The sequence below is a fragment of the Aethalodelphis obliquidens genome, unplaced genomic scaffold (assembly GCF_003676395.1).
Source record: "Aethalodelphis obliquidens isolate GAN/ISIS:26980383/991018 unplaced genomic scaffold, ASM367639v1 scaffold20, whole genome shotgun sequence".
Classification (NCBI taxonomy): domain Eukaryota; kingdom Metazoa; phylum Chordata; class Mammalia; order Artiodactyla; family Delphinidae; genus Aethalodelphis; species Aethalodelphis obliquidens.
The window spans coordinates 13,461,959-13,485,342 of record NW_020837964.1 but is presented as its reverse complement, the minus strand read 5'-3'; the positions used below and the strand labels follow the sequence as shown (position 1 = coordinate 13,485,342).

The following is a 23,384-nucleotide window of genomic DNA, read 5'->3' as shown; positions in this document are numbered from 1 at the left end:
GAGGCCTCCCTGGGGAACAGGCCAAAGGGTAGAGTCTCAGGAGGGGGCAGGCCTGCCTGGTCAGAAGGACAAACGGCAGGACCACACGTCCCTGCCCATCAGGAGGAAGGGGCTTCTGATGGTCTAGACCACCCACAGGCGTCCCGGTGGTGGGGGGGTGGTGTCACCACCCTCTGCCCTCCTGAGCTCTCGCAGAGCGGGGTTTCTCAGCGTCGGCACTGTTGGCATTGGTAATTCTTCGTGGCAGTGGCTGTCCCGTGCGCTGTAGGGTGTGGAGCAGCGTCTCCAGCCTCGACGCGCTGGATGCCAGTGGCACTGTCACCCACCCAACTGGGACAATCAAAAATGTCTCCAGACAGTGCCAAAGGTCCCCTGGGGGGCAGAATCGTCCCGGGTGACGACCACGGTTACAGAGCGACAGAAATGGATTCTTACCGTCACTTGCCAAAAGAGGAAGGTTTCCATGGTTTTTTTTTTCACATCAAGTTGGACGGTTGGGGCTTGAAGAGACCCCCTACCAGGAAAATGACGGACTCTTCCCACACGAGTGGCAGTTAGCTTCATGCGGCTTTCGAAATTGTAGAGGTGTCAGCTCTTTTGATGAGCCCTCCTTGCCTGGAAGACTTTCAGGAAACCAGTGGAGAGAAAGGCCTTTGAAAATGGAATTTGTAGCTAGTTTCCTCTCTGGAGAACTGTGCTGTAATGGGTTTTTCCATCCTCTGTCAGCCTCACGTGCCCTGTCAGGGGCCTGGGGAGAGGATGCTCGGGGAGTCGGGACTATCCCCAGACAGCACCAGGCAGAAGTGCGGGCAGCGTGGGCGCGCATGGGTGTGTGTGAGTGTGCGCGGGTGCTCTCCCCACCCGCTAGGGCCGAGGCTCCGTGGAGCTGGTGCCACGTTCCCGTTCACAGCCTCTAGGACAGTGAGGCTTCGCTTGCTTTGCAGTGTCTCCCAGGCATCCTAGGCTGATGAGAATCCTCATTTTGCAGGAGGGAAATGAGAGGAAGCCGCGTGCCTGCCTGGCTCAGTTGGAGCTGGGCTGCAGACCGCTGCACTCTGCTAATTTCGCAGCTGCCCCTCTGTCCCTTCTGTGAGAGAGTGTCGAGCCAGGTGCCTTGAGGAGCCCTGCACGGCCTGCAGACCAGGACCACCTGGCGCCCAGCTCCTCAGAGGGTCCTCCCTCCTCATCCTTCTGGGGCTCAGTATCCAGCATGGCAGTCACTCGCTGTTCCAGGGCTCACACTCCCCGTGCACCACACTGGGGCCTCAGTGGGCATGGCACCTGGCCTCCAGGGCACGCGTCACTCCCACCCCGCACAGCCACAGAGGTCTCCTAGCCCTGGGCAAAGAACCCGGTGGGCTGGACAGAAGGAACCTGTGACTGGGCCCCTCACCTTTGTTGTCCCTCCTAGCCCTTCGCTTCATTTGTCCAGCCTGCCGTTCCCCCTGAAGCAGCACCAGCCCCTGTCATTTCGAGCTACAGCTTCCTCTGGGCCGCACCAGCTCTGTGGGGCGGCTACCTGCTAAGCCAGCGTGCCACGCCACCCAGTCAGGGTTCTCAGGGTGAGCACAGCCCAGTATCCGACGTGGAGGAGGCCTTGAAGACGTGTGCCTTTCTCCTTCCCGTGGCCAGACGGGCCGAGGCCCTTCAGCAGAGGTTCACTGGGGCCCAGCCCTCGGAGTGTCAGCCTGCCCAACTGCCTTTCGTTTCATTTCCTTGTTTTCTGCTGGTGGCTTTAAAGAGGAGCCTAATAGTGATACATGCAGGCTGAGAAGAAGCCACAGGCCTGATAAGAAACACAGTAAATGAAAAACTTTAAAAAAAAAAAGAGAGAGAGAGTGAGAAGCAGGGACTTCCCTGGCGGTCCAGTGGTTAAGACTCCATGCTTCCACTGCAGGGGTCATGGGTTTAATCCCTGGTCGGGGAACTAAGCTCCCTCATGCCGTGCGGCGCAGCCAAAAGAATTTAGAAAAGAAAAAAAAAACACAGTAAATGATTCTTAACCCCCTTCTTCTGGTGTTAAGCCAGCTATGATTTGCTCCTCTCAACCCCCAAGACTGAGCAGAGAAAGGAAAGAGATTCTTCTGGCAAACAAGTGAAGAGCCATTGTTTCTGTAGTAGTGTGTTTAGCTCAGGGTCCAGGAACCGCTACTGTCTATAGAAGGACAAAGGCATCCAGACTTCTTGAGGACAAACATCTGGTGGGGGGTCTTGGCCTTGAGGAAGATGCATGACTCTCCTCAGGCCCCGGGGTGTTTCCCCCAACTCGGCTTTCCCAGGCTGCACCTCCATGGGGCGTGGGAGTAGGGCCCCAAACTCCAGCCAGGCCCCTGGGTGGGTTGGACATCCTCTCTGTGTCCATGTGGCCTCGCTATCTGGTGGATGTTAACAGTTCAGAGGCATGTTGAGTTTGGGGAAGTCAGTGACTCCAAAACCTCGTCTCAGCCAGACTTGCTGTGACCCACTCCGGGCCCAGGCCCTTCTCCCGGCTGCAGGGACTGAGGGAAGGAAGAGAGGGACATGAGCAGATGCCACCCCAGCCCTGCCCACACCCACGCCCCCTCCCCAAGGCTCCACAGGAGTCGGGCAGATGCCACAGGCACTCAGGAGCTGGATTAAGAGGGGAGCTTCTCGAGTCAAACAGCCTTGGGTTCGAATCCCAGTTCCTCTAGTTTTTAACTCTGTGACCTGTTTCCAAGCCCGTTTTGCTTTGACTATAAGACGAAGATAATTGTGCCTGCCCTGTCGTTTTGCGGAGAGGGTTACATAAGCCTGCGTGTTACAGCGCTCCGCACGGCTTGGTCCAGGGGAGCTCGCTGTTCTGCCTCATGATGCGGTCTCGGCCTTCCACAGTGGTCTGTGGGGAGGGGAAACCAGACCCGGGAGGGGGTGAAAGAATTGAACCTTCTGTGGCGAGAGCTGGCTCCTGAGCGCCAGGCCTGCTGCACCGACACCCAGGGCGCCCACCAGCGGCCTGGCCCTGACACCGCTAAAACAACTCGGCCCTAAGTGGGTGTTCGTGTACATTTCCCTCCTCTGGCCTCTCCCCGCTCCCCCCACCCCGCCCGCCACCGCCAGTGCAGACAGAACAAGCACAGAGCTTGTTTTCCCACGAACCGCTTCACTATACTCAGTAGAAAAGGAGAGGAGGGAGAAAACGCAGCCTCTTTGATAGGCTGTGATATGAGCTCCAGCGCAACCCAACAGCTGTGATCTTCACAAGGCCTGCTTCTGTGCTGGGAGGCCAGCGAGGCTGAGGACGCTCACGCTGCCGGCCAGCGCGGCCCTCCGACCAGCCGTCCTTCGGCTTCATCAGCTGCGCCTTTCCCCCTCCCCTTCCTCCCTGCTGCCTCGCAAAGAGGGCTTGCCAGAGAATGCTTTCCTTTCAACGAGTGACTGTGCTGTGAACTCGAGGGCTCCAGCCCCATCCAGCCCTGTCCATGGTGGCCGAGCACCCTCCCCGGAGAAAGGAAGCCCCCAAGATGAGGTGCAGGTGGGGGTCCAAGTGAGAGACGGGGGAGCCGTCACGAGGACCCCAAAAGCCCCACGATAAGGTTTCTGGTCCTTCTGGTCCCCTCTTGCCTCTGACACAGGCCTGGCAGCCTCTCCAGTTCAGCCAAGAGCCAGAGTCCCTAACATGTACCCCAGCTACGCCTGCTCTCCCCTCCCCCAGTGCCCCGGCTTTGCATGACAGCCCTGTGTTGGGGGGGCAGGCGAGTGAGGTGGGTGGTGGGGCTAGGAAGCCCCCGGACTTGTTTTGAATTGCAGGGTGGGAGGGGGGCACAGTGGCTCAAGAGAAGAAGCTCTCTTTCATGCCCTAATTGGGAAATTCCACTTTGCTGTCCTTGTCCGTTCCTTGGCAGGGGGTCAAACGGCCTCTGCGGCTAGGGCAGCGCACACCACAGATCCTTGCCGACCCCAGCTCCGCCCCCCTCGGTCTCTGTATCCACCGGGCCTCTGGAGTTCATTTGCATCGGGGCACCCCCTTTCCCCTGTCTCTGCGTGCCACCTTACCTGCCAGGGGGCATCGGTTGGGTCCCCAAAAGCCCATTGTGCTGATGCTAATGAAAGATGAATTGAGTGAAGTGGCAAGACCCAGATCCCTGTTCAAATGGCATTTTAGAAAAGCAGCTTCGCTTCTGGACCCCAGCCTGCGGAGAGCACTGCTGAGAGGCCCGCTCGACTGTCTTCCTCTCGCCCCTTTAATGGATTGCGTTCATTTGCTCAGAATAAAAACAAATCGCTGTGACAAACACGCACCAACCTAAGTCTGTCTGTGGAAACAGGCCCTGATCCCCCTCCCCAGAATGCAGGCGGATTTGGGTCTTTCATCAGTTGTAGCTGTGTTGACTGGGGTCCCCAGCTGAGGGCAAGGAGACAGAACATTGAACAGGGCTGGAGGGTTGCTTCGAGGAATTTCTTACTTCCCTCTCAGAAGAAGCGTCTCTTCCTGTTAGCTTTAAGTCAGTCTGCCCAGTTCCTTGTGTGAATCTCGTGGAGCCTTCCCCAGTCATTCTTCTCCAGGGGCCAAGGTGCTTTTGTTGAGACGCAGGACAGCAAAGGGAGTGAGTGGCAGAAGCTGCTTTGCACAACCAGCTCTTGGCTCTGATCTCCGAATTGGGACAACGCTGAGGACCTGTGAATGGCAGGGCGGCCCCATCTGACATGCCAGAGAAGATTGCCTGCAAGAAAGCCCTGCCCTCAAACGTGAAAAGGTGTCCCTGGGAGGTACAAAGTGCAGGCAGCCCAGAGAACCCAGCCCGGCCCTTGTCCATTGTCCCCTAATGCACGGCAAAGTGCCAGCACCCCAGCACCTCATAGAACCATCCGTGACCCGGGGGTGGCAGGGAGGGCTGGGGACAGCCAGTGGCTTTGCTCTGTCTCCTGCAGGCAGTCCCCCTGCTGTCCCTGTAGAGCCCACTGTCATACACACTGGTGCTCCCTGCAAGAACAGATGTATTTTCTTCTGGAATATGGAAACCACATGCGATAAGCCTTGCTAGGCCAGGCTGGGATTAACTAGGTGCAGCCGGGGTGGGGGGGGAGGAGAGGAAGTGCTGGCCAGAGGGAGCCCCGTGCAGCGTGCTCTGGAAGTCTGGGGAGCTTTAGAGGGAAGTGGCCCCACGTTTCAAGGGTCCTCCTGGATCCCTTGTGGGCGGAGGGCTGCTGATGGAAGCAGGGGCTGGAAGGAGGCCAGGGATCCACTCGCTTCGAGCCGGGCTTGTGGGAGGTTAGGGGTCACAGGTGAACTGGGCACGGGGAGGCCAGGTGACCCACAGAGCCAGCCGTTTGCCCCCACGTCCAGGAGCATCTGTGGTGGGGGGAGGACTCGGGAGCCATCCCGCACCTGCTGCGTGGGAGGCCTTAAAAGGCCTCCAAAGACTCATCACGTGGGTGGTGGCACCTGCGGGGCCCTTTCCAGCCTCCAGTTAAAAGCACTTTCTTTGTAGTCTATACACCTGAGACGCCCAGCTCCCCAGCCCCGTTGCCAGGGGCTGAGAGCTTGACAGTGAATTTCTTTCTGAAGCTCTAGAGGTTATGGAATCTGCAGTTGTCTCTGGACCTGCTTATACTTTACCTAAGGATGCCAGGAAACTAGCAAAGCTTTGACCTTGGAAGGTCAGACAGCGCGGTTAATTAGCAAGTAGCTGCTGGAATTGTAATGTAGCAACTTAAAATATCGGCAGGTTTGGAATTGGCCCCTAGAGGTCACTTCCATCCTCCTGCCTCCTTGGAGTTGGGCTGCATCCGAGCCAGGAGAGAGAAATGGGCGTCCTTAGCTTAAAAGTGCTTTTAAACTCCTGGAACAGCAGTTGCAGAAATGTGTCCTGTTTGTCCATCGTAGAACGTGGTTCTCAGGAAGCTCTTTATTTCATCCTTTTAACCCAACCTTTTCACCGTGGGTGCCCTGGGAGGCCCCTGTGTGGTCCTCCCCCCTCTCTCCCCACAGGGGTATTCATTTAGCAGGTGGCCACAAAGATCACAGACACACGTGCACCCACTTCCCACCGCCACCCCCATCATCAGAAAAATAACACAGAAGGGTTTCCATCACATGCGGTTTGTGAAAGGCCGTCAGACCAGCTGCCCCTTCCACATAGAAGGAGAGTTTCCGTCTCTGCGCACGTGTGATGGTGACACCTTGCAGGGGCCCTGGCCTGGGGGGACCTTGGCGCTGAATTCAGCCTCAGACGGTGAGCACAAGCCCACGTGAAGTAGCGTACAGCCTGTGGGGAAGGGTGCTTTGTAACCCGGGCTGTGAGGGCCCACCGAAGAGGCTCTTGGGACCTAAAGTGGATAATGGAACTCTCTTTACAAGTACGCAGCCTCAGCTCCCAGGAGACCATGGGCTTTGGGTCTGTTGCTGTCATCCTAAAATCTTTCAGTGTCTCTGTAGCACCAGCGCATTTGCCCCCAGCTCCCTCACCCCACGTCTTAGGACATCTCCATGGGGGTGCTGTGTACCATCTAGAGATCCCAGAGCTGAGGTTCTTGGTTGTCTTCCAGACTGGGTGCTGGAGGCCATGTGGGAAAACTGCCCAGTTTCCAGTCTGGACTTGCTTTTCCTCAGCCTCATTGGAAAGAAGCTATGTTCTCTTGCGGCGCCTCCCTTTTGCCTGGAGTCATTGACCCACAGAAAATCCCCACCAAGACCCGTCCTGACGTGGCCTCCTCCTCATCGTCCTCTCCCGGGGCTCTCCTCCTACTGCCTGCCACCTCTCAGAAGTGAAACACCGAGTAAATCTGCGGATCCTTCCCTGTCTTCCTTCTAGGTCCCGGGCCCTCCAGACTCCTGCCTGGCCATCATCCTGGCCCATTTCTGGTCTATATTTAGATTACATAATCTCATTGGAACTGCCTGGCACTTGGACAGTGACTGTCTTTCTTGGTCTAAATCTCTGTTCTGACCCTTGCTCGAGAGGACAAGTCTCCCCCCGCACCCCATACCCAGATCATTTGTTTTTCCTTCTGGTTTATCACAGTTGCTCACATCACCCACATTGGCCTCTCTCTCTCTCTCGAGCTGAGCTGAGATGGATTTCAAGTGCAATCCTGAGTCATCTCTCATTTTTCTCTAGTCCTCTGTCGAGCATCCCGTGCTGTCTGTTTCGAGCCTTGCCTCTCCCTCTTCCCTTTCAGAAGCTGCTTTCCTAAGCGTGAAGTTTTGCATCTCTTTCTCCGTTTCCACCGGCCGCACCCCCTGCCCGGGCTGCGGTCACAGTCACGCGCCCCAGTGCCAGCTCTCACATGTGACCCGTTTCCCGAACATGGGGCCATCTGAGCCTCCTTGTTTTGCTCCCCCAGAGAGCTGCTACTTTAGCCTAATAATGGCGCTCGTGTCTCCACTTCACTCTCAGCCTTGTCATCGGTAAACTCGTGGCCTCTTGTGTCCCCAGAAGGTCTGACTTGTTTTCTGCGCCGTTTTGCCATCTCTTTGGCAAAACCCTCTCTCTTTCTTAACCACGTAAACTTAACACTTTTTGCTTCAGTGCCCCAGATCTATCTTTTCCTTCTCCTGATCAGGCCACCATGGCAGCCTTTCCTCCCTCCATGCCTCAATTTCCACAACGCCTTTTTTGAATCTAAATTTTACATTAACAACATACTATATAAAAGTACACAAATCGTAAGTGTACTACAGTTTGGTTAGCTTTCACTAATTGTCTACATCCGTGTAACGAGCACTCAGATCAAGAAGTAGAGGGCTTCCCTGGTGGCGCAGTGGTTGGGAGTCCGCCTTCCGATGCAGGGGACGCGGGTTCGTGCCCCGGTCCGGGAAGATCCCACATGCTGCAGAGTGGCTGGGCCCGTGAGCCATGGCCGCTGGGCCTGCGCGTCCGGAGCCTGTGCTCCACAACAGGAGAGGCCACAGCAGTGAGAGGCCCGCGTACCGTAAAAAAAAAAAAAAAAGTAGAGCATTTCCAGCGCCCAAAGGTGCCTTTCATGTTTCTTCCCAGTTACTACCCCTACCCTCCTCCCCAAGGTAGCCACTGGCCTGAATTCTAACGCTGTACCTTCGTTTACCTGGGTTTTTGTTTTGATTTTGGGTTTTGGGGTTTTTTTTGGTTAACCTGGTTTTTTGAACTTCATATAAATGGAATCGCGTCGTTTGTGCTCTTTTACAAACTGTAAGCTTTCTTTTGACCCACCTCGTGTTTGTGAGGTTCGCTTGTGTCCCATGTAGCCGTGGTTCACGTTTCTGTCAAGCCCCCCACTGTGTGACGATGCCGTGGCTCATTCACACATTCTGCTAGTGATGGGCATTTGGGTGATTTTCAGTTTGGCACTATTGTGAATAATGCTGCCATGAGCATCCCTTCACATGTCTTCTGGTGAACATACACGTACGTTTCTCTCAGATAATACCTAGGGATTGCTGGATCAGGGACCACATATGTGCTTAGCTTTGATAGATATTGTCTGAGCTGCACCAATTTCCACTCCCATCCATGGTGTGAGAGTTCCCATTGCTCACATCCTCACCAGCACTTGATATCATCCATCTTTGATTTTAGCCTTTCCTGTAGGTGTATGGTGGTATCACCTGTGGTTTTAATTTGCATTTCCCTGAAGACTAACAAAGTCAAAGAACTTCTCATCACTTTTTGCCTTTTGGATATCCTCTTTTGCAATGAGCCTGTTCCAGTCATTTCCGCATTGGGTTTTTGGTACCTTTCTTATTGATTTGTGGAAGTTCTTTATATATTCTGGATGCAAGTCTTTCTCCAATGTGTGTACTATAATTATCTCCTCCTACCCCGTGGCATGCCTTATCACCCTTTTAAAAGTGTCTCTTGTTGAACAGAAGTTCTTTATTTTTAATGTAGTCCAGGTGACCAGTTTTTCTTCTCAGCATGTTTTATGGTTTGTGCTGCTTTTTCAGGGGATTAGGAGCTCATGAAACTACCCATAAAGCTGCCTGTTTCTGGTAAGCACTCCTAGTGAGCTGAACACTGAGTACAATCTGCCTAAAAAGGTATTATATCTCCACTCTGGACGGGGTCTTGGAGGCCACCTAGTCCAGCCTGCTTATGCAAAGATTCCCACTCCCTCTCCATCCCCCCACCCAGCTAAATCCCAGGGGCTTCTGGTGCAGCCAGGCCAGTGGAGGTCTGCAGCCTGGAGTTGGGAACCGCTTATCTAACTATGGTGGTCAGCAGGAGGTGGGAACCCAGGTCAAAGGCACCAGTATGAGCAAGGGGGCTTGATCGGCCCGTGTAGCCAGACCAAGGCGGAGGGCTGCAAGGCCCAGGAACGCAGCATCTTCCTGTGGTGCCGTCCGTCTTCTTGGCCTCTGTTTGAGGTCAGCCTCATTGCTTTGGTCTCTTCCAGTGGCAGAGACGAGGTCGCCACATCACATGGCCATCATGCCCCAGCTGTGTGTGCTCCGGGGGAGCTCTGGTTGGTTCCCACGGGGTCATGTGTCCCCTGTGGTAGGGGAGGTGGTGGCAGGGTGCTGCAAGCAGCAGCCCTGACAGAACCCCAAGTGGAGTGGGGAGCGGCAGCTCTTCAGAGGAAAGGGGCTCCCACGGGGCAGCTTTCCTGAGCAGTTTTCTCGTGTGAAAAATGGGGACGCTCACCATCGTGATCTGCTGATCCTCGGGAGGTTAAATGATGTTACAAAAAAGTACTCAGAAGAGTGTCTTGCACCTGGTAACTGCGACTGTGACAGTCATTGTGAAGAGAAGCATCCACCCTCTCTCTGTGCATGTCAGAGTCAGGGAGCCCACGGGCGGGTGGGCTGGCGGTCCCAGAGCTGGCCTGGCCCCCGTTCACCCCCTTCCCAGGCCCTTGCCGCTCACTGCCTCAGGCTCAGCTCCTGGTAAGCAGATGTTCTGGGGTTGAGTGTCACTTTCTCTTGTTTTCTAGGGAAGAGTAAGAGAGAAAGCCATTGAGCAAACTAAGACTTGCCCCCAGGTGTCCCCCCTTCCTCTGCCCTTCACCCCCCCCACCGCCCCCCACCGAGACCCCACCCTGTTCAAAGCTGCCCAGTCAGGACTCTTGAGCGCGTGTGACAGAAAACCAATTCTCACGGTTCTGTTGAAAAAAATGAAGGTGCTGTGTAGCCAGGGACCAGGATTGGCAACTCTGCAGCTAGCACCCTCCTGGCGTCCTCAGGCCTCCGTCTCACCTGCTCGCCTCCACAGCAGGCTCTCCTCCCTCCTCTGTCAGCCCCGTGCCCTGCAGGCCGTCTGTCCCGTGACAGGACAGCCACCGCAGCTCTCAGCTCACTCCTCACCCTTAGCAGCCAGCCTTCAGCCACGGGGCTGTCCTTGAGTCTCACTGGACCCGTCACTGTGCCCTGACTGTTCAGGATGGGATTGTGTGCCCACCCTCCCGTGCAGGAGAAGGAGACGTTGTTCGTGGGAAACTGGATCTGGAACCAGAATCCCAGGCTGTGGACACCAGGGAGGCAGACGCAACCAGCGCCTGCCCTGTGGTCAGGTTCAGTGCTGCCCGAAAAGGGGTGCGAAGCAGGCCCCACTGAGGGCCCACCATGGCAGCAGTGGAAGGAGAGACACTCCCTCTCCACTCTCCCAGCAGCCAGATTCTCCAGGAAGGAGGGCAGGGGGAGGGTAGAGCTGTGTGTGTGCCCCAGTGACCTTCCCAGAGACCACCGCACAGGCAGGTGGGGAGCAGGGTGGCCTCTGAGGAATTGGGCCTCCAGCTGACTCCTTCTCTAGGGCTTCCTTCCATTTGCAACACTGCACCTTGCCAGAGACTAGAAGTTGTCTGCTGTGTCATTGTGTGTGGAGCTGGGGGTTAGACTCAGACCCAGCCCCTCCCAGGACGGCCACTCGTGCCCACGCATGTGCTCCCACAATGGTAGCCCCAGGCCATGATTGAAGAGAGACCAGGAGAGTCTCGGTCTGGAGTTTAGGCTCAGTTCAGAGTGACCAGAAGGGACCTTAAGGGTCAGCTGAGGTCTTTCACACAGGAGGGAACCGAGGCTCTGATTTTCCCAGTAAACATTTTCCTCGCGCTGCCCCGTGCCCCGCCTGGGCTAGGCCGACGCAGGACCAGCCATCACAGTCCACATGCGGGGCACTCAGGTGTAGCAGGAGCACGGGGTGGGGGGGAGGGCAAGGAAGAGCTCAGGCTAACCCAGACGGGGGACAGGGGTCAAAGGTTCACTCCCCCTGGTTCATTCCGTGGCTGTTCCTGGAGCACCCGCGGTGTGCCAGGCCCCGCGCCAGCCCTGGGCACACACATAACCGAGAGCCGGTTCCTGTCTTCACCGAGGTGGCAGTCCGGTGGCATAGGCAGACAGATGACAAGTGACTAAGAAATGTGTGCCCCGGTGTTGTGATTCCTGCTCTGGAGGAACTGCAGGGGCGGGGGTGTCCTCAGGTTCGGGCCTGTGGGCCGGGGGGTGCCCGTAGCTTCAGCAGAACCAAGGAGCTGTGACCTGGATCTGATGTTTTCTCAGAGCATAAAGGTGCCCTAGTTTTCCCTCTCCTCAGGCTCAGCTGAAGCTACGCCAAGCATTGGCTGTTAAAGGCTGCCTGAGATGAGGTTTGGAGCCAGAAATCTATAGAGCCAGTGCATTTGTGACCTTGTTGAAAATGCTTACTGAGGAAAATCGGGGTGTGGGGGGTAGGATTTGGGAGTTAGGTTGTTGTGGTTTTTTTCCTTTAAAAAAAAAAAAAAAAAGAATCAGTTTGGCCGTCCTCACCCGCATCCCCTTCCCTCTCTGCACAGCCCCTCCTGGGTTGCCTGACTCCTCCAGCCCCATGGCACTCATCCCTCCCGTTTGTCCACACCTCCCCCATCCCCAATCCCTCTCAATCCCCTGTGCTTCAGGAATGAAAAATACCAAGTGGGTAAAATTAAGGAGCCTGGGTATAGCCCTGGAAATTAGGCCACAGCTGTCAGGCCAGGCAAGAGTCCTTGTCTCTGAATCGGAACTGCCGGGAGCAAGCGCTCGGCCCCTCCCCTGTGAGGATGGATAAAAAGCCCCAGCTCCCCCCTCCCCCGGGAAGGGGCTGCTGCCTGCTGGCCTCAGGAGGGCCAGGGAATGCTGTTTGTCACTGAGCAGACCTGTCCCAGTGCCCACCCGCTGGGGCACCGCAGTGGGCAGAGCTCATCCCTGCCCTCCGAGGGATGGTCCCAAACTCGAGTAGCGATGATGCTCTGTGGGAGGGGTGGGGTCGAGGAGCGCCTGGCCCTAATGGAGGGGTCTGAGGAAGCTTCTGGAAAGGGATGCTGTCTACCTGAGCCATGAAACATAAGGAACTGCTGGGGGTGAGGGTGAGAGGAGAAGATGCTTGTGATGTAGGAAGGGTCGGCTCAGAAGCCCAGGTGCCAGGGCCCGGGCAGCCCCAGGGAGCTGGGAGTGTGGCTGGGACCAGGCCCAGGCAGCCCTGACGTATTCCCAGCGAGCCACCGAAGGGCCTGCGCAGGCTCAGAAAACTCTCTCCACCTGCCCTGGGCCTGCACAAGTCCTGAGAGACACCCCCGACACGTGGCCACCCTGGAGTCCTTGGGATGGCACTGAGCCAGGGGGACTGCAGGGCCTCATGAGGCTACACCTGAGGCAGCTGGTCCCAGAGCCCCGTGCCCTGAGCTCCAGCGAATGGCAAGGAAGTGGGGCCCAGGGCTCACGGTGGCGGGGACACTTGCTCGCTGTCCACAGCTGTGCCGTTAGCCTCCTCCAGCACCGAAGGCTGGTTAAGGAGAGGCTCAGGAAGCTTGCCTGACAGGGCTCTGGCTGCTGTATCACTTGAGAAGGTTCCGTGATGCTGGGACCGGCAGTGTGAGCAGATAATCTGGACTAAGTTTAAAACCTTCTGGAGGCTCCAGACATCCCTGCCCTGCTTTCAGCCAGTTAATTCCAGGTGCCTGTGAATTCAGCCAGCTGGCCTCAGCTGCTCCCAGAGAGCAGTCAGCTTTTCCCTTCCTCCCACGTGAGCTGGTCCCCTTCCTGACAGACGAGGCCTGCCTCCTCTGAGCCCTCTCCTGAACGGGACCCCTGCCCACCTCTGCCGGTAGCCCCTGGCCCTAACAGTTGGCAGGTTCCTGGAAGTTACCTCACTTCCTTCCTGCCCTTGAAGCCTGAGCAGCTGCCCCAGTCCAATTCCTTCTGCCTCTCCCGGCCCCCCCAGTAGCGTGGTAATTGGTTTCTCAGATCTTCAGCTGTGCACCCCATCTGTGAGTATTTCCCGGTCCCGACCCTCCACAGGAAGACCTGTGATCTTACTGCTGTGGAGACCCCACGGGGAGGGGGCCGTGGAGAAGGGACTGTGCCTCCCTTTCTGCACCCCTCCCGTTCCTCTGCCCCACTCCCGCCAGTGAGGCCTGAAATAGCACCAGCACCGCCACCTTCTGCCCCCAGCCCCACCGCACAGCCCAAGGTCACACTCCCCCCAGGATGGGGTGCTGGGCCTGGTGTGACGGAGCAGCAGCTGCCCGGTGATATCTGTCCCCAGCTCAGCTCCCGAGATGAGTATCTGTAATTACAGCTCTTGGAAGGTCACAGCTTTCGATTCATTTTTGTGGTGTTTGGAAAAAAGTTCAAACGTCCCTATACATGTTTAGTCTTCCCGAGCCAGCTAGAGGTTTTCTGGAAGAGAAAAGACAGCCATCAAAGATGTGCCCACAGGCCAAGCGTAATGGCTGTGGAGAGTGGGGGGCCTGGGCTGGGGGAGGAGAGGCGGATAGACCTGGACAGGCGTGAGCGCCCTTGGGGCTGGGGAGGGCGGAGGGTGGCACGGAGCCGTAGCGCTGGCTCACCCACAGCTGAGCCGCCTCTCGAGGGCCACGAGCAGCCTCGGTGGCGGCCACCTCCCTGAGATGTCATCATCTGAGTCCTGCGGCGATGGTCCCCGCCTGCCGTCTGCCCAGTTCGTCCCTGTTCCTCAGCCTCGACTTGGCTCTGACCTTCCCCTCAGAAAGGGCATCTATAAAGGCAGCCCCCAGACCCTCTGTACTTAAAAGCGGAAGAAGGTGGTTGCATGAGACAAAAGCGATTAAAGTAGCAGCCCAGAAGGGAGGCCTCCCCGTGCGAAGCTGTGATCTCTCAGATCTCACCCTGCCTGGCTGCAGCGCACCCGTCATCCCCAGGCCCTCTGTGTGAGGCAGCTTTCTGGCTCTGATGGAAGATGGGGGCTTCATCTCCATTGATGAGACTTTGCTGTTCTGCTGCGATTCTATTTCAGGAGAAGCCTCCCCTGTAGCAGGCACTCGTGTCTCAGAGCGGAGCCAGGCCTTTTCTCCCGAAAGGAGTATTATGCTAATCACTCCTTGCAAACAGGCAGACTTTGTAGGAGGTTTGCCTGGTTTTAGATGAAGCCTACGCCTTTGAAGCAAAGAGCCACCGTAGCTAAAAATATCATTTCCCGGCTGTTGATCCTCTCATTTGTAAGATGCTTGTTTCCATTGTCAGATCTCCCCTGCTCTGTCTCTGAGATCTCCATGAGGGAGTCCGAGATGATCGCCAGATGTGTAGGTTTCTAAATGATTTCTGTATTGTTTAAAAAGAAATTTTAATCCACGTAAGATAAAAATTGAAATAACGCAGAAGAATGTACTGCAAAATGTAGAAGACCTTCCCCACCCCTTCCTCCCCCAGACGTAGCCTCTACTTTCAGTTTCATGTATCTTCTTCCAAAACTTGTCTTTGCATTTATAAATGTATAAGTCTGTTTGGTTGTGGTTAAGGCTGAGGTTTTCCAGCAGAGGATTCCAGACTCAGAATTGTTCTGCAGCTTGCGCTGTTTTCACTCACTCACACGTCACCCGTCGTTCGGCAGGCGAATCTCCGTCAGGATCCCAAGCTCATTGGGACGCTGCCCTCTAACCTCTAGGCCGAAGCAGAACGGCTCAGGGTCACTCTCCCTTATCAAGGCCTCCACATCAGCGTTAAACTCCATCGCCCGTTTTCTGTGTGCGGCGTCCAGACTCTGCTCCAGGGGCAGTGGGTGGTGTGGTGATGGGGTGCTGGTGTTTCCCCGGCAGGCCCCTTGCCTGGCACAGCTCTGCTGGAGGTCAGAGGGTGGCCTGTTCTGTAACCAAGACCTGGGACTCCTCAGGCACCTGCAGGACACTGTCACATCTGGAGCCCTTTTTCATTCTCGTGCGTTTAATCCGATAAAGATTTCCCGGGCTGGAAAGGGACATTCGGATGAAAAGCCTATTTCATGCGTCTTAAGTTTCCCTGAAAATGACTGATCACAAAAGGAGTTTTTTCAGCCTCCTGACAGGATGGAGGAGGGTACCAGTAAGAGAAACCCCCCTTCCGTTTGGCCACGAAGAACTAAAGGAGTCCCCTCCACACTCTCTTTGTCCATCCCTTCTGCTGTTGACCCTTCCGTCCTCCCAGCCCTTTCACTCTGATCTCTTCACATTGTCCAAGAGACTCAGCAGTGAGGCTGCTGTGATATTTGCTCTTTGTTACCAGCAGTAGGTATTAGTGTTTCACTTCCCGTTCTGTTTTCTGACGTTTATCTCAGTGCCCTTTAAGTGGGCACTTGTAAAGAGCTACAGAAAACAATGTCAGTTCATAAAATTCCATAAAACTCCCAGACTAAAGATTTGAAGGCCAGAAAGGCACTAATCAGTCTAGCTCCTTAATCGGAGACTGTTATCTCCTGTGGAAGCCAAATGTAGCCAGGAAGGCGGGAGAGGCACATGCCAGAGGGGGCTAGAGCTGAGCTTCCTCCCCCGGGGCCTCTGAGGCTGGGAGAGGAGACGCGCCCGAGGAGAGGGTGGTGGTGCAGTCCTGGGCAGGCGGAAGTCTGGCCGGAGAATTCATCTGTTCCGCCCTTTGGACAGCTCGAGTCCGGGCTGTGCACAAAAGGCTTAGGACCCTAAGGTGGAGACGAGGCAGAAATGCAGGGAAAAACAGGACCCCAGCTCTGGGGAGGCGAGCGTGTGGTTGGGAGAAGGAAAGCAACAGGCCCTTCACCAGAGCTCTGAGGCAGAGCCCAGGCTCTGCAGCCCTTTGCGGCTGCTGGTGAAACCTCCCCATTTCCACACGGAGAGTGGCATCACCGGGCTTGCAGCAGTGGCAGTTTGGGGACAGTGGTTCTCGGTCTTGACTGTGAAGCCTGTCAGGAATACAAATCGCCCCCTTTCTGGAGTATCCCAAACGGTCTTCGGGTAACTCCAGTGTAAGCCAGGTTCAGGGGTCTCTCAGTAAGGGGCTCTTTCTGGCGTGGAGGGCTCTCCTGGTTCTGGAGGGTCATTGTGAGACCTTCTGGGTGGGCAGGTACACTGGTGGAGCAAGAGATGGGCACTGAGACTGCCACCAGAGCAAAATGGCCACCGCTAGTGGGCGCTCTTCAAGGCACAGTAGATCCCTTGGGGGAGTCATCACTGGAATGTGAGATAGACGGGGATCTCTGTGATCACCCGGCAGGACCCACACCACGAGGACAGCCCGTCTGCGTGAAGAATTTGAGGAGGGGGACATTCTGGCTTTGGTGCAGTGACCACGTGACCACTGGGCTTCTGGGCCCAGGTCGCGTGCATGGCTTTAAGGGTAGAGGGGCAGAGTTATGGGAGCTCAGGCCTCGGAGTCTGGGCTCAACTCTGACTAAGGTAGAAGGGAGGAGGTGCTCACCATCTGTAAGCGTTTGTGGTCGTATAAGCAGCAGCAGGGAGTGATCCCTTGGCCTGGAACGAAGGACTAGTTTGGGAATAATGGGATGAAGTAAAGGAAATTGTGAACAAGCAGCTTGATAACAGGAAGACCGTTGGGGCAATCCGCAGAGCCCTTCCCGGGGATGAGGGGGCAGCCCCAGCCGGGCTCCCCGGGCTCCCGGCACTTCGGTTACTTGCCTGCCTCATTTCTCAGAAGGTCACCCCCTTAGTTTGAAGGGGGAAATGTCAGAGATTCAGGGGCGCCTTTCCCTTACCTGTCCCAAGACAGACCCTCTACCTCAAGGGACCCTGATTATGGTCACATGTCATGGGGTGAAGAGGTGTCTGTGCCCTGGGCATTCGTCACAGGGAGCTGGAGCCCTCAGGTGGAAAGAGGGGCTGGCCCGGGAGGGAGAGGTCTGTCCTTCTGCGGGTGACACACCGCGTGGGACTGTCTGGCAGTATGAAACTTGAACTCTGGATCAGGGACTTGACTCCACCACTGCCCTGGCTGCGTGGCTTGGATTTCTTCCTCTGTCCCATGAGCGCTTGATCTCTGAGGGCCTCCGTGAGCCTGGCTGGAAGCTGGCAGGGGCGTAGGTGGCAGGCAGGTCTGGGGCCAGGAAACAGTTTACCAGGCTGGCTGTGCGTTGGCGTCGAGGCAGCTCGAAGCCTCTTCCCAGGCCGGGCCACCTCCGTGGGAGCCTGAGTGTATCCTGGGGAGGAAATCCCTCCTGGAAGGCCAGGAGCTCAGAAGACTTCAAAGGGGAGAGAAGTTCCATCCGGTTCTCTAAGGGTCCACCCAGGGCACTCCCAGGCGTGCGGGGCTCAGGGTGCTGTCTCCCTGGCCGTCTCAGCCTGGATTCAGAGCGCCGGGAGTCGTTGTTCTAAAACCCCCACCTCGCCCTGGAGCTCAGGCAGCAGCAGGCCTGGGAACCGGCTGATGGAGTCATCCCCACGGGTGACTCGCCCCCCGCAGGCTCCCAGACTCTGCCTCCTGTCTCACCCCTTGGAGACAGGCCACCACTGCAGCAGAGCAGCCCAAGTATAGGTGCAGATCACCACTGTCCCGACCAGGAGTGGCCAAGTGTGGTCAGTGCCTTCCACTCCCAGAGGTAGCCCCAGGGTGAGGGTGGGGTAGAAGGAGCTGGATTGCAGATAAACTGCCCCAGAGCCACAGGAAGGTCCTGGAGAAACTTGGGCTCTGGTCCATCAGAAGGCCTAGTGATATCTGTAGCCAAGGTGCCCTCCTTCTCCCCAAAAAACCATCCGTCTTCCAGAAAAAGCACTTCCAAGCCCCTGTGCAAGCTGGGCCCTGGATACCGCGAGCTGGGTGTATGGCGAGGCAGCAGCTAAGAGCTCGGGTGCCCGGGTGGGTGGACCAGATGGGGACCTTGGCAAGGCTCTGGGCTTTGCCCTCATCCTCTGTGAAAGAGGACGGCTAAAATGACACCTGTCCCGTGTTAAAGGGATTTAAGGTACAGGACGTGCCTAATATGGAGAAAACGCTCACAGATGTCAGTTATGTGGGCCAACGCTGAGGAAATGGTGATTCAGCTTGAAGGGAATCCCTGTGACCGGAGAGGCAAGAGCCCAGCCTCTTGCAAGGGCTTGTTGGAGTTGATGTCTTGGAGACAACAGGATTTCCTTTGGTGGCCCACCCCTTTGTTTTCATTTGCCCTGAGGGCTTGAAAGATGAAATACTCTGAAGCCATGGGCTTCGCTACCCAGGGTTTGAGGCTTGGAGGCCTGGAGAGATGACACCCAGGGGTCTTCCCAGAGCCTCCAGCATGGGTCCCACCCCTGCCATCTGACCTGCCTCCAGCCATGCTCAGGGCAAGCTCCATGTGGGACAGGCCCGGAGGGGGCCGGAGAGGCACCTGTGAGTGGACAGTGGGGCCAGGCTTGACCAGGTTGCTTAAGAACACATGGGAAATGAGGCCCAGTGGGTCAGCCGGGCATGCGCAGAAGCTGGCTCCTGTCCTGGGGAGTGGGCAGGAAGGGCCACCGGACCACCCTGGGCAGTGGAGGAAGCCTTGATCCCTAGAGCAAACCCCAAGCCTGGAGAGAGGGGCTGTCTCACACAGGGGGGCTAAGGCCCCGGCTGCCTCTACAAGACCATTTGGTTTTCCAGGCTGCTCCTGCCCAAAGGAGGCCTCCCCTGAAGGTCTCCGGATGAGCCCAGGTCAGGTGTCTGTGGTCCCCCAGAGTCTGGCCATGCCGCTCTTGAACAATCAGACGGAGAGCTAAGTGGACCAGAGACCCTTTGCTTCGTCTTCTGCCTCTTCCCCATCGTGCTGTGGCCCTCGCTCCATCCCCTTTGCACCAGTTCCCAGCAAGACCCAGAAAAACAAGTCCTCATGCCCCCTCCTCCCACCCCTACCCCCCGAAAAAAAAAAAAAACAACTTATAAATGTATCAGACACATCGACTGCATTAAACACGATGAATTTTTTAGGCATGAGTTAGCAGGGTTACCATGGCTGCCTCTGCCCTGAGGGGCACACTGCCGAGGATTGATTGAAATAAATAAAACAGATTTACAATTTTCATACTTGGGAAGCAGAGAGCTGGAAAGGAAGAGAAGCAAGGGAGCTGTGGGGGGAGGATACAGTGAAACTCTGGAGCTTTCTGAACTTCCGGAGGGGAGGCCACTTCCTCCTCCCCTATTCTCATGTTATAGGACACGAGAGCTGCTCTCTCTTTAAATTTCTAAAGGATCCCAGCTGTTGGGCAGGGACAAGGCAGGGAGGGCCCTTTCCGGTGGGAATGGCTCTGGGCCCCTGTGTTCTCTGTACTTGACATTAGGCTGCACTTCAGAGTTATGGCTGTGAGGCTCCAGGTGTCTCCCAGGAAAGCCTGTGTCCCATTGGCCTTGGTCCGCTGAGGGGACGTGGACACCAGCTAGCGGCCAAAGGAGAGAGGAAGTGAGGGCCTGGCCCTCCGTGCACAGTGTTGGCCTGGTCAGGACACGCGTGGCAGGGATGGAGACGAAGGAAGGAGACTCAGGCTAGAGGGAGAAGGTGGGCCCTCTGGGGAAATGATCCGGCCCTGCTGTCCAGGATGCCTAGACGAGAGGCGCCTGAAGTGTGGTGTGCACCTTTTCTCACCTGCCGTGCATGCAGCCCAGGCAGGGGGAGGGCAGGGTTCAGAGCCACTGGGCAGGTCTTGGCTTCCACACTGAGACTTGGCCTTGCCCAACCTGGTATAGGTCCCTAGAAAAGAAGCGGCGTGTGGTCCCTTTCCCACACCACGACAGAGCAGAGGACAGCATCAGGCTCCCTGGTGGCCCGGTGGGGCTGGCCTCTGCCCGTGCCTTCACCAGTGAGGCAGCTTCCTCCCACCCAGCCTGGACCACATGGCCTCAGGGCACGACCGGCCTCTCCAAGCCTCCTGCAAGGCAGCTGATGTCTTCCTCCCACCCGCTCTGGCCCACATGTCACCTGAAGCAGGGGCCGTGGGTGGGTACCAGGCTGGGGACAGGAGAGCACCTCCCACCATGGCCACCACCGAGGCCAGTGGGTCTGGTGGATGCTTGGCCAGTGTTTGTGGTTAAAGGGACAGTGACATGAAGCTCACACCAGCCCAGCAAGTGTGGTGTGGCCACCTTCAGGCAGGCACTGCCCCAGAGTGCCTTCCTCGGCCCCAGCAAGTGTCTTGGCCTTTTGAGGCTGCCCCAAAGAAGGCCTCTCTGTGCATTAGGGAAAGTGGCAGTGCCCCTCTTGCATCCCGGGGGCTTCAGAGCTGACCGAAGGCAGATTGCTCCTCTGAGAGCTCCTGGTATGTGACAGAGGGACCAAAGAGAGCTGTTCCCTCCCCAATATGAACCCAGACCCAGAGCATGGGAACAGCTGTCCAGGCAGCACCGGGTGGCTGGAGGAGAGTGAGCCAGAGCCCCATCCACAGGGCCTCACGGCCACACACCACAGGCCACCTTGAGGCCCACGCACGTGGACCCGGCCCTAAGGTGGGCCTCCAGGTTGTGCCCCCCCAGACCCCATCCAAGTTCACGCCCACCCCACCTCTGCCTTGTCCCCAAGTATCTTCCAAGCCATTGTCTCATGATGAATAGCACTTTAATATGGGTATTAAAAAATATGGGCAAATGTTTAATGCTTGCAAGCTGTGTTTCATTATTGATGCTCTGCTTGAGAGCCCAACAGGCAGCTCAAGCCGGGCGGGGGCTCAACAGAGAAGTGATGACGCAGCAGCCCTGCAAGGCAGCCATCTGCCAGGCCCCCCCGGGCGGGGACAGCCCCCGTGCCCGCTCACGACAGGCACCTAGGAGGCAAAGTGGGGAAAGGAACTTGGCCTCTGGGTCTGCATCCACCCTTCCTCGTCCCCTGGGCAGCTGTGTGACTAGGCCTCTCTGCCTGAGGGTATAGGCTTGTATGAGGACTCAGGATGCCGCGGGAGGAGCCCAGGGCCGGGCGCAGGGAGACTGAGGCCGCCTGTGTGGGTCGTGTCACAAACTCAGGGCTGAGTGAAAAGTGGGCCCCTTTCCTTCCTCCCCCACCTTCCTGATGCAGGAGGAAGAATCCTGCTCAGGTGTCCAGAGCTCGCAAGGTACAGCCCAGCCCACCGACCCAGACTCGCCTTCCCCTAAAATGCCCAGATGGTGCCCTGAGCCCGGTGAGCACGTGCAGCCTCTGACCTTTCCATCACCCCCGAACTGCCCCAAGTGGACTCATGTAACACCCTCTGCACGGTGCCTGGCGTGTGCTTAGGGCTCCCCGGGAGCTAATACTTTATTATTCCTGCCTCCTGGAAGCCTCATGACCCAGCAGTCTGGAGGCATCTTCCTTTTCTGCAGTCTACAGTGACCTTGGGATGAGACAGCAAAGACCGGGTGAGGTGACAGGTGACCCCCACCGCCACTCCCCTCCACTTCCTGCCCCTGCCGGTCTGCAGGGCTGGAGCCCCCTTCGATGGAGCCCTATGAGCCGGTGCCGCAGGCTTCCAGGCTCTGTCCAGTGGCCTCCTGGGGCGGGAGAGACAACCCCCCTGAAGCAGGTGTAGCTGCGGACATCCAGAGCCCAGCGGGCGGGGCATGAAGGCTAGATGCCGCTTGTGCCGCCGCTGCTGCTCCTCCATGGTCCCTCTTCCCGGCTCCTCCCGGCCCTCCCCTCCTTTTCCCTCCCCTCCCGTGGTGGTTTAATTAGCGGTGCTCAGGGGGAGACCCCTTGGTGTGACGTGTTGTGGCTGACCCTTCAGGCTGTCCTGGCGGCTTGGGCGTCTCCTGAGGTCTCCCTGGACTGGGCAGCCAGGTCCTGGGTGATAGGCTGAAAATGTACTGTCAGGGCACCTGCTCTCTGCATACCAGGCTGGCACAGCATGCCGGGGCATGCCCAGGAGCAGCTAAGGGATGTGCTGGAATGGGGCAGAGGAACGTCTCCGGGGCTGTTCATGAAACCTTGGGTGGAGATCAGCGCAGCTCCTCCATGCGGTAATGTGCAAAAGTGATTCTTGGTATGAGGGACATGAGGGTCACAGGCAAGGCCCTGCCCTTTGCAGCTCATGTCATGGTGGGAGAGACAGCAGGGGACCCAGTAAACGAGTCCATCAACCAGATGACTCAGGTGATGAGAAACGCTTAGAAAGAAACAGGACTTCCCTTAGAAAGGGCTGGTGGCAGAGGGGTGCGCATGGGACAGAGGCTTCCCCTGAGGCTGGTGTTGGAGCTGAGATCTCCATGGCTGGAGGGAGCCAGTTGTGCGCTGGTCCCCGGGAGGAGCTGCCCAGGCCAGGGCAGAGGTCAGGAACAGAAGAAACACAGGAGAGGCCTGCACGTCGTGGGTAAAGGAGGACTCATAAGAGCTGAGGTTGTGAGGAGCTGACCAGAAAGTGTGAGGGCCTGGAGGCTGTGGTCAGGAGCTGGGTTTATTTAGATCCAGCAGGAAGCCACTGAGGAGGGCCATGCTCTGATTAGGACTTTTTAAGAAGCGCCCCAGTTGGTGCATGGAGGGTGAATGGTGGGGTGAGAGGAGACACAGGGAGACCCAATTAGAAGCTGGCTTGGAATTGACCAGGCAAGAGAGGGCTGACCCTTGGCCCAGGGCAGGGTAGCTGAGACGGGCCAGGAGCCAGGTGTGCCCTGCAGGCAGAGCCCCTGGGCTTGTTGGTACACTGGACAGAGGGGCCCAGAGGATCAAGGAGGACTCCTTGGTTTGGGCTGGAGCAGCTGGGTGGGCAGTGATGCCACTTCCTGAGGCCGCAGGGCACCGATGCCCCCCTGAAGGCTGGGGGACCAGAGTCTAAGGGGAAACCAAGAGGTGTGCTTTGGCCCCGCCGAGTCTGAAGTGCCTGTTGGGCAGCCATGCGGGGCATCCACCAGGCAGGCGGTGTCCATCCGGAGCTCAGTGGGGGCTCAAGAGGCACGTGTGGGAGCCGCTGATCTAGAGATGGCTTTGAAGATTTCCGTGGGACCGGACATGACCACCAAGAGGTGCAGACCAGGGAGAGAGCAGAGGAGGAGAGCGCCGTGGTGGCAAGAGTATTTCCGGAATACTCTGCATCCCTGACCTTCTGTAGCTCCCCAGTGTTTCCGGGTTCTTAGGGACACCAGGAGGCCTTGGCGCCCGCCTCTGCTCATCGCCACCCCCTTGCCTATCCCTCCGCACCCTCCTCAGCCGTCCTCACGTGAGAGCACCACCCCCGCCCTTCAGCTGCTGCAGGTCCCCTCAGGCCTGTGGTCCCTGGAGAGCGCGGCCTGGCAGCAGCCTCAGCTGTTGGCCCCGTCATGGAGACGGCAGCAGCTGCAGGCGACGGGCATTTGTGACCATTTGTCAGAACGCTCCCCT

The 23,384-nt window shown here is 57.2% G+C and overlaps 1 protein-coding gene across 4 annotated transcripts in view; it reads left to right on the top strand.

Moving 5' to 3' along the window:
- The window catches only part of VAC14 (VAC14 component of PIKFYVE complex), a 97,811-nt gene that overhangs the window by 62,194 nt on the left and 12,233 nt on the right, over nt 1–23,384 (top strand). For 3 of the 4 annotated variants that reach the window (XM_027119318.1, XM_027119315.1, XM_027119317.1), the window contains one exon: nt 8,885–8,929. The exons of the other annotated variant lie outside the window; for it this stretch is intronic. In XM_027119318.1, the coding sequence (XP_026975119.1) occupies nt 8,885–8,929 (45 nt within the window). The remainder of the gene's footprint in view (nt 1–8,884; nt 8,930–23,384) is intronic. 4 annotated transcript variants of the gene reach the window in all.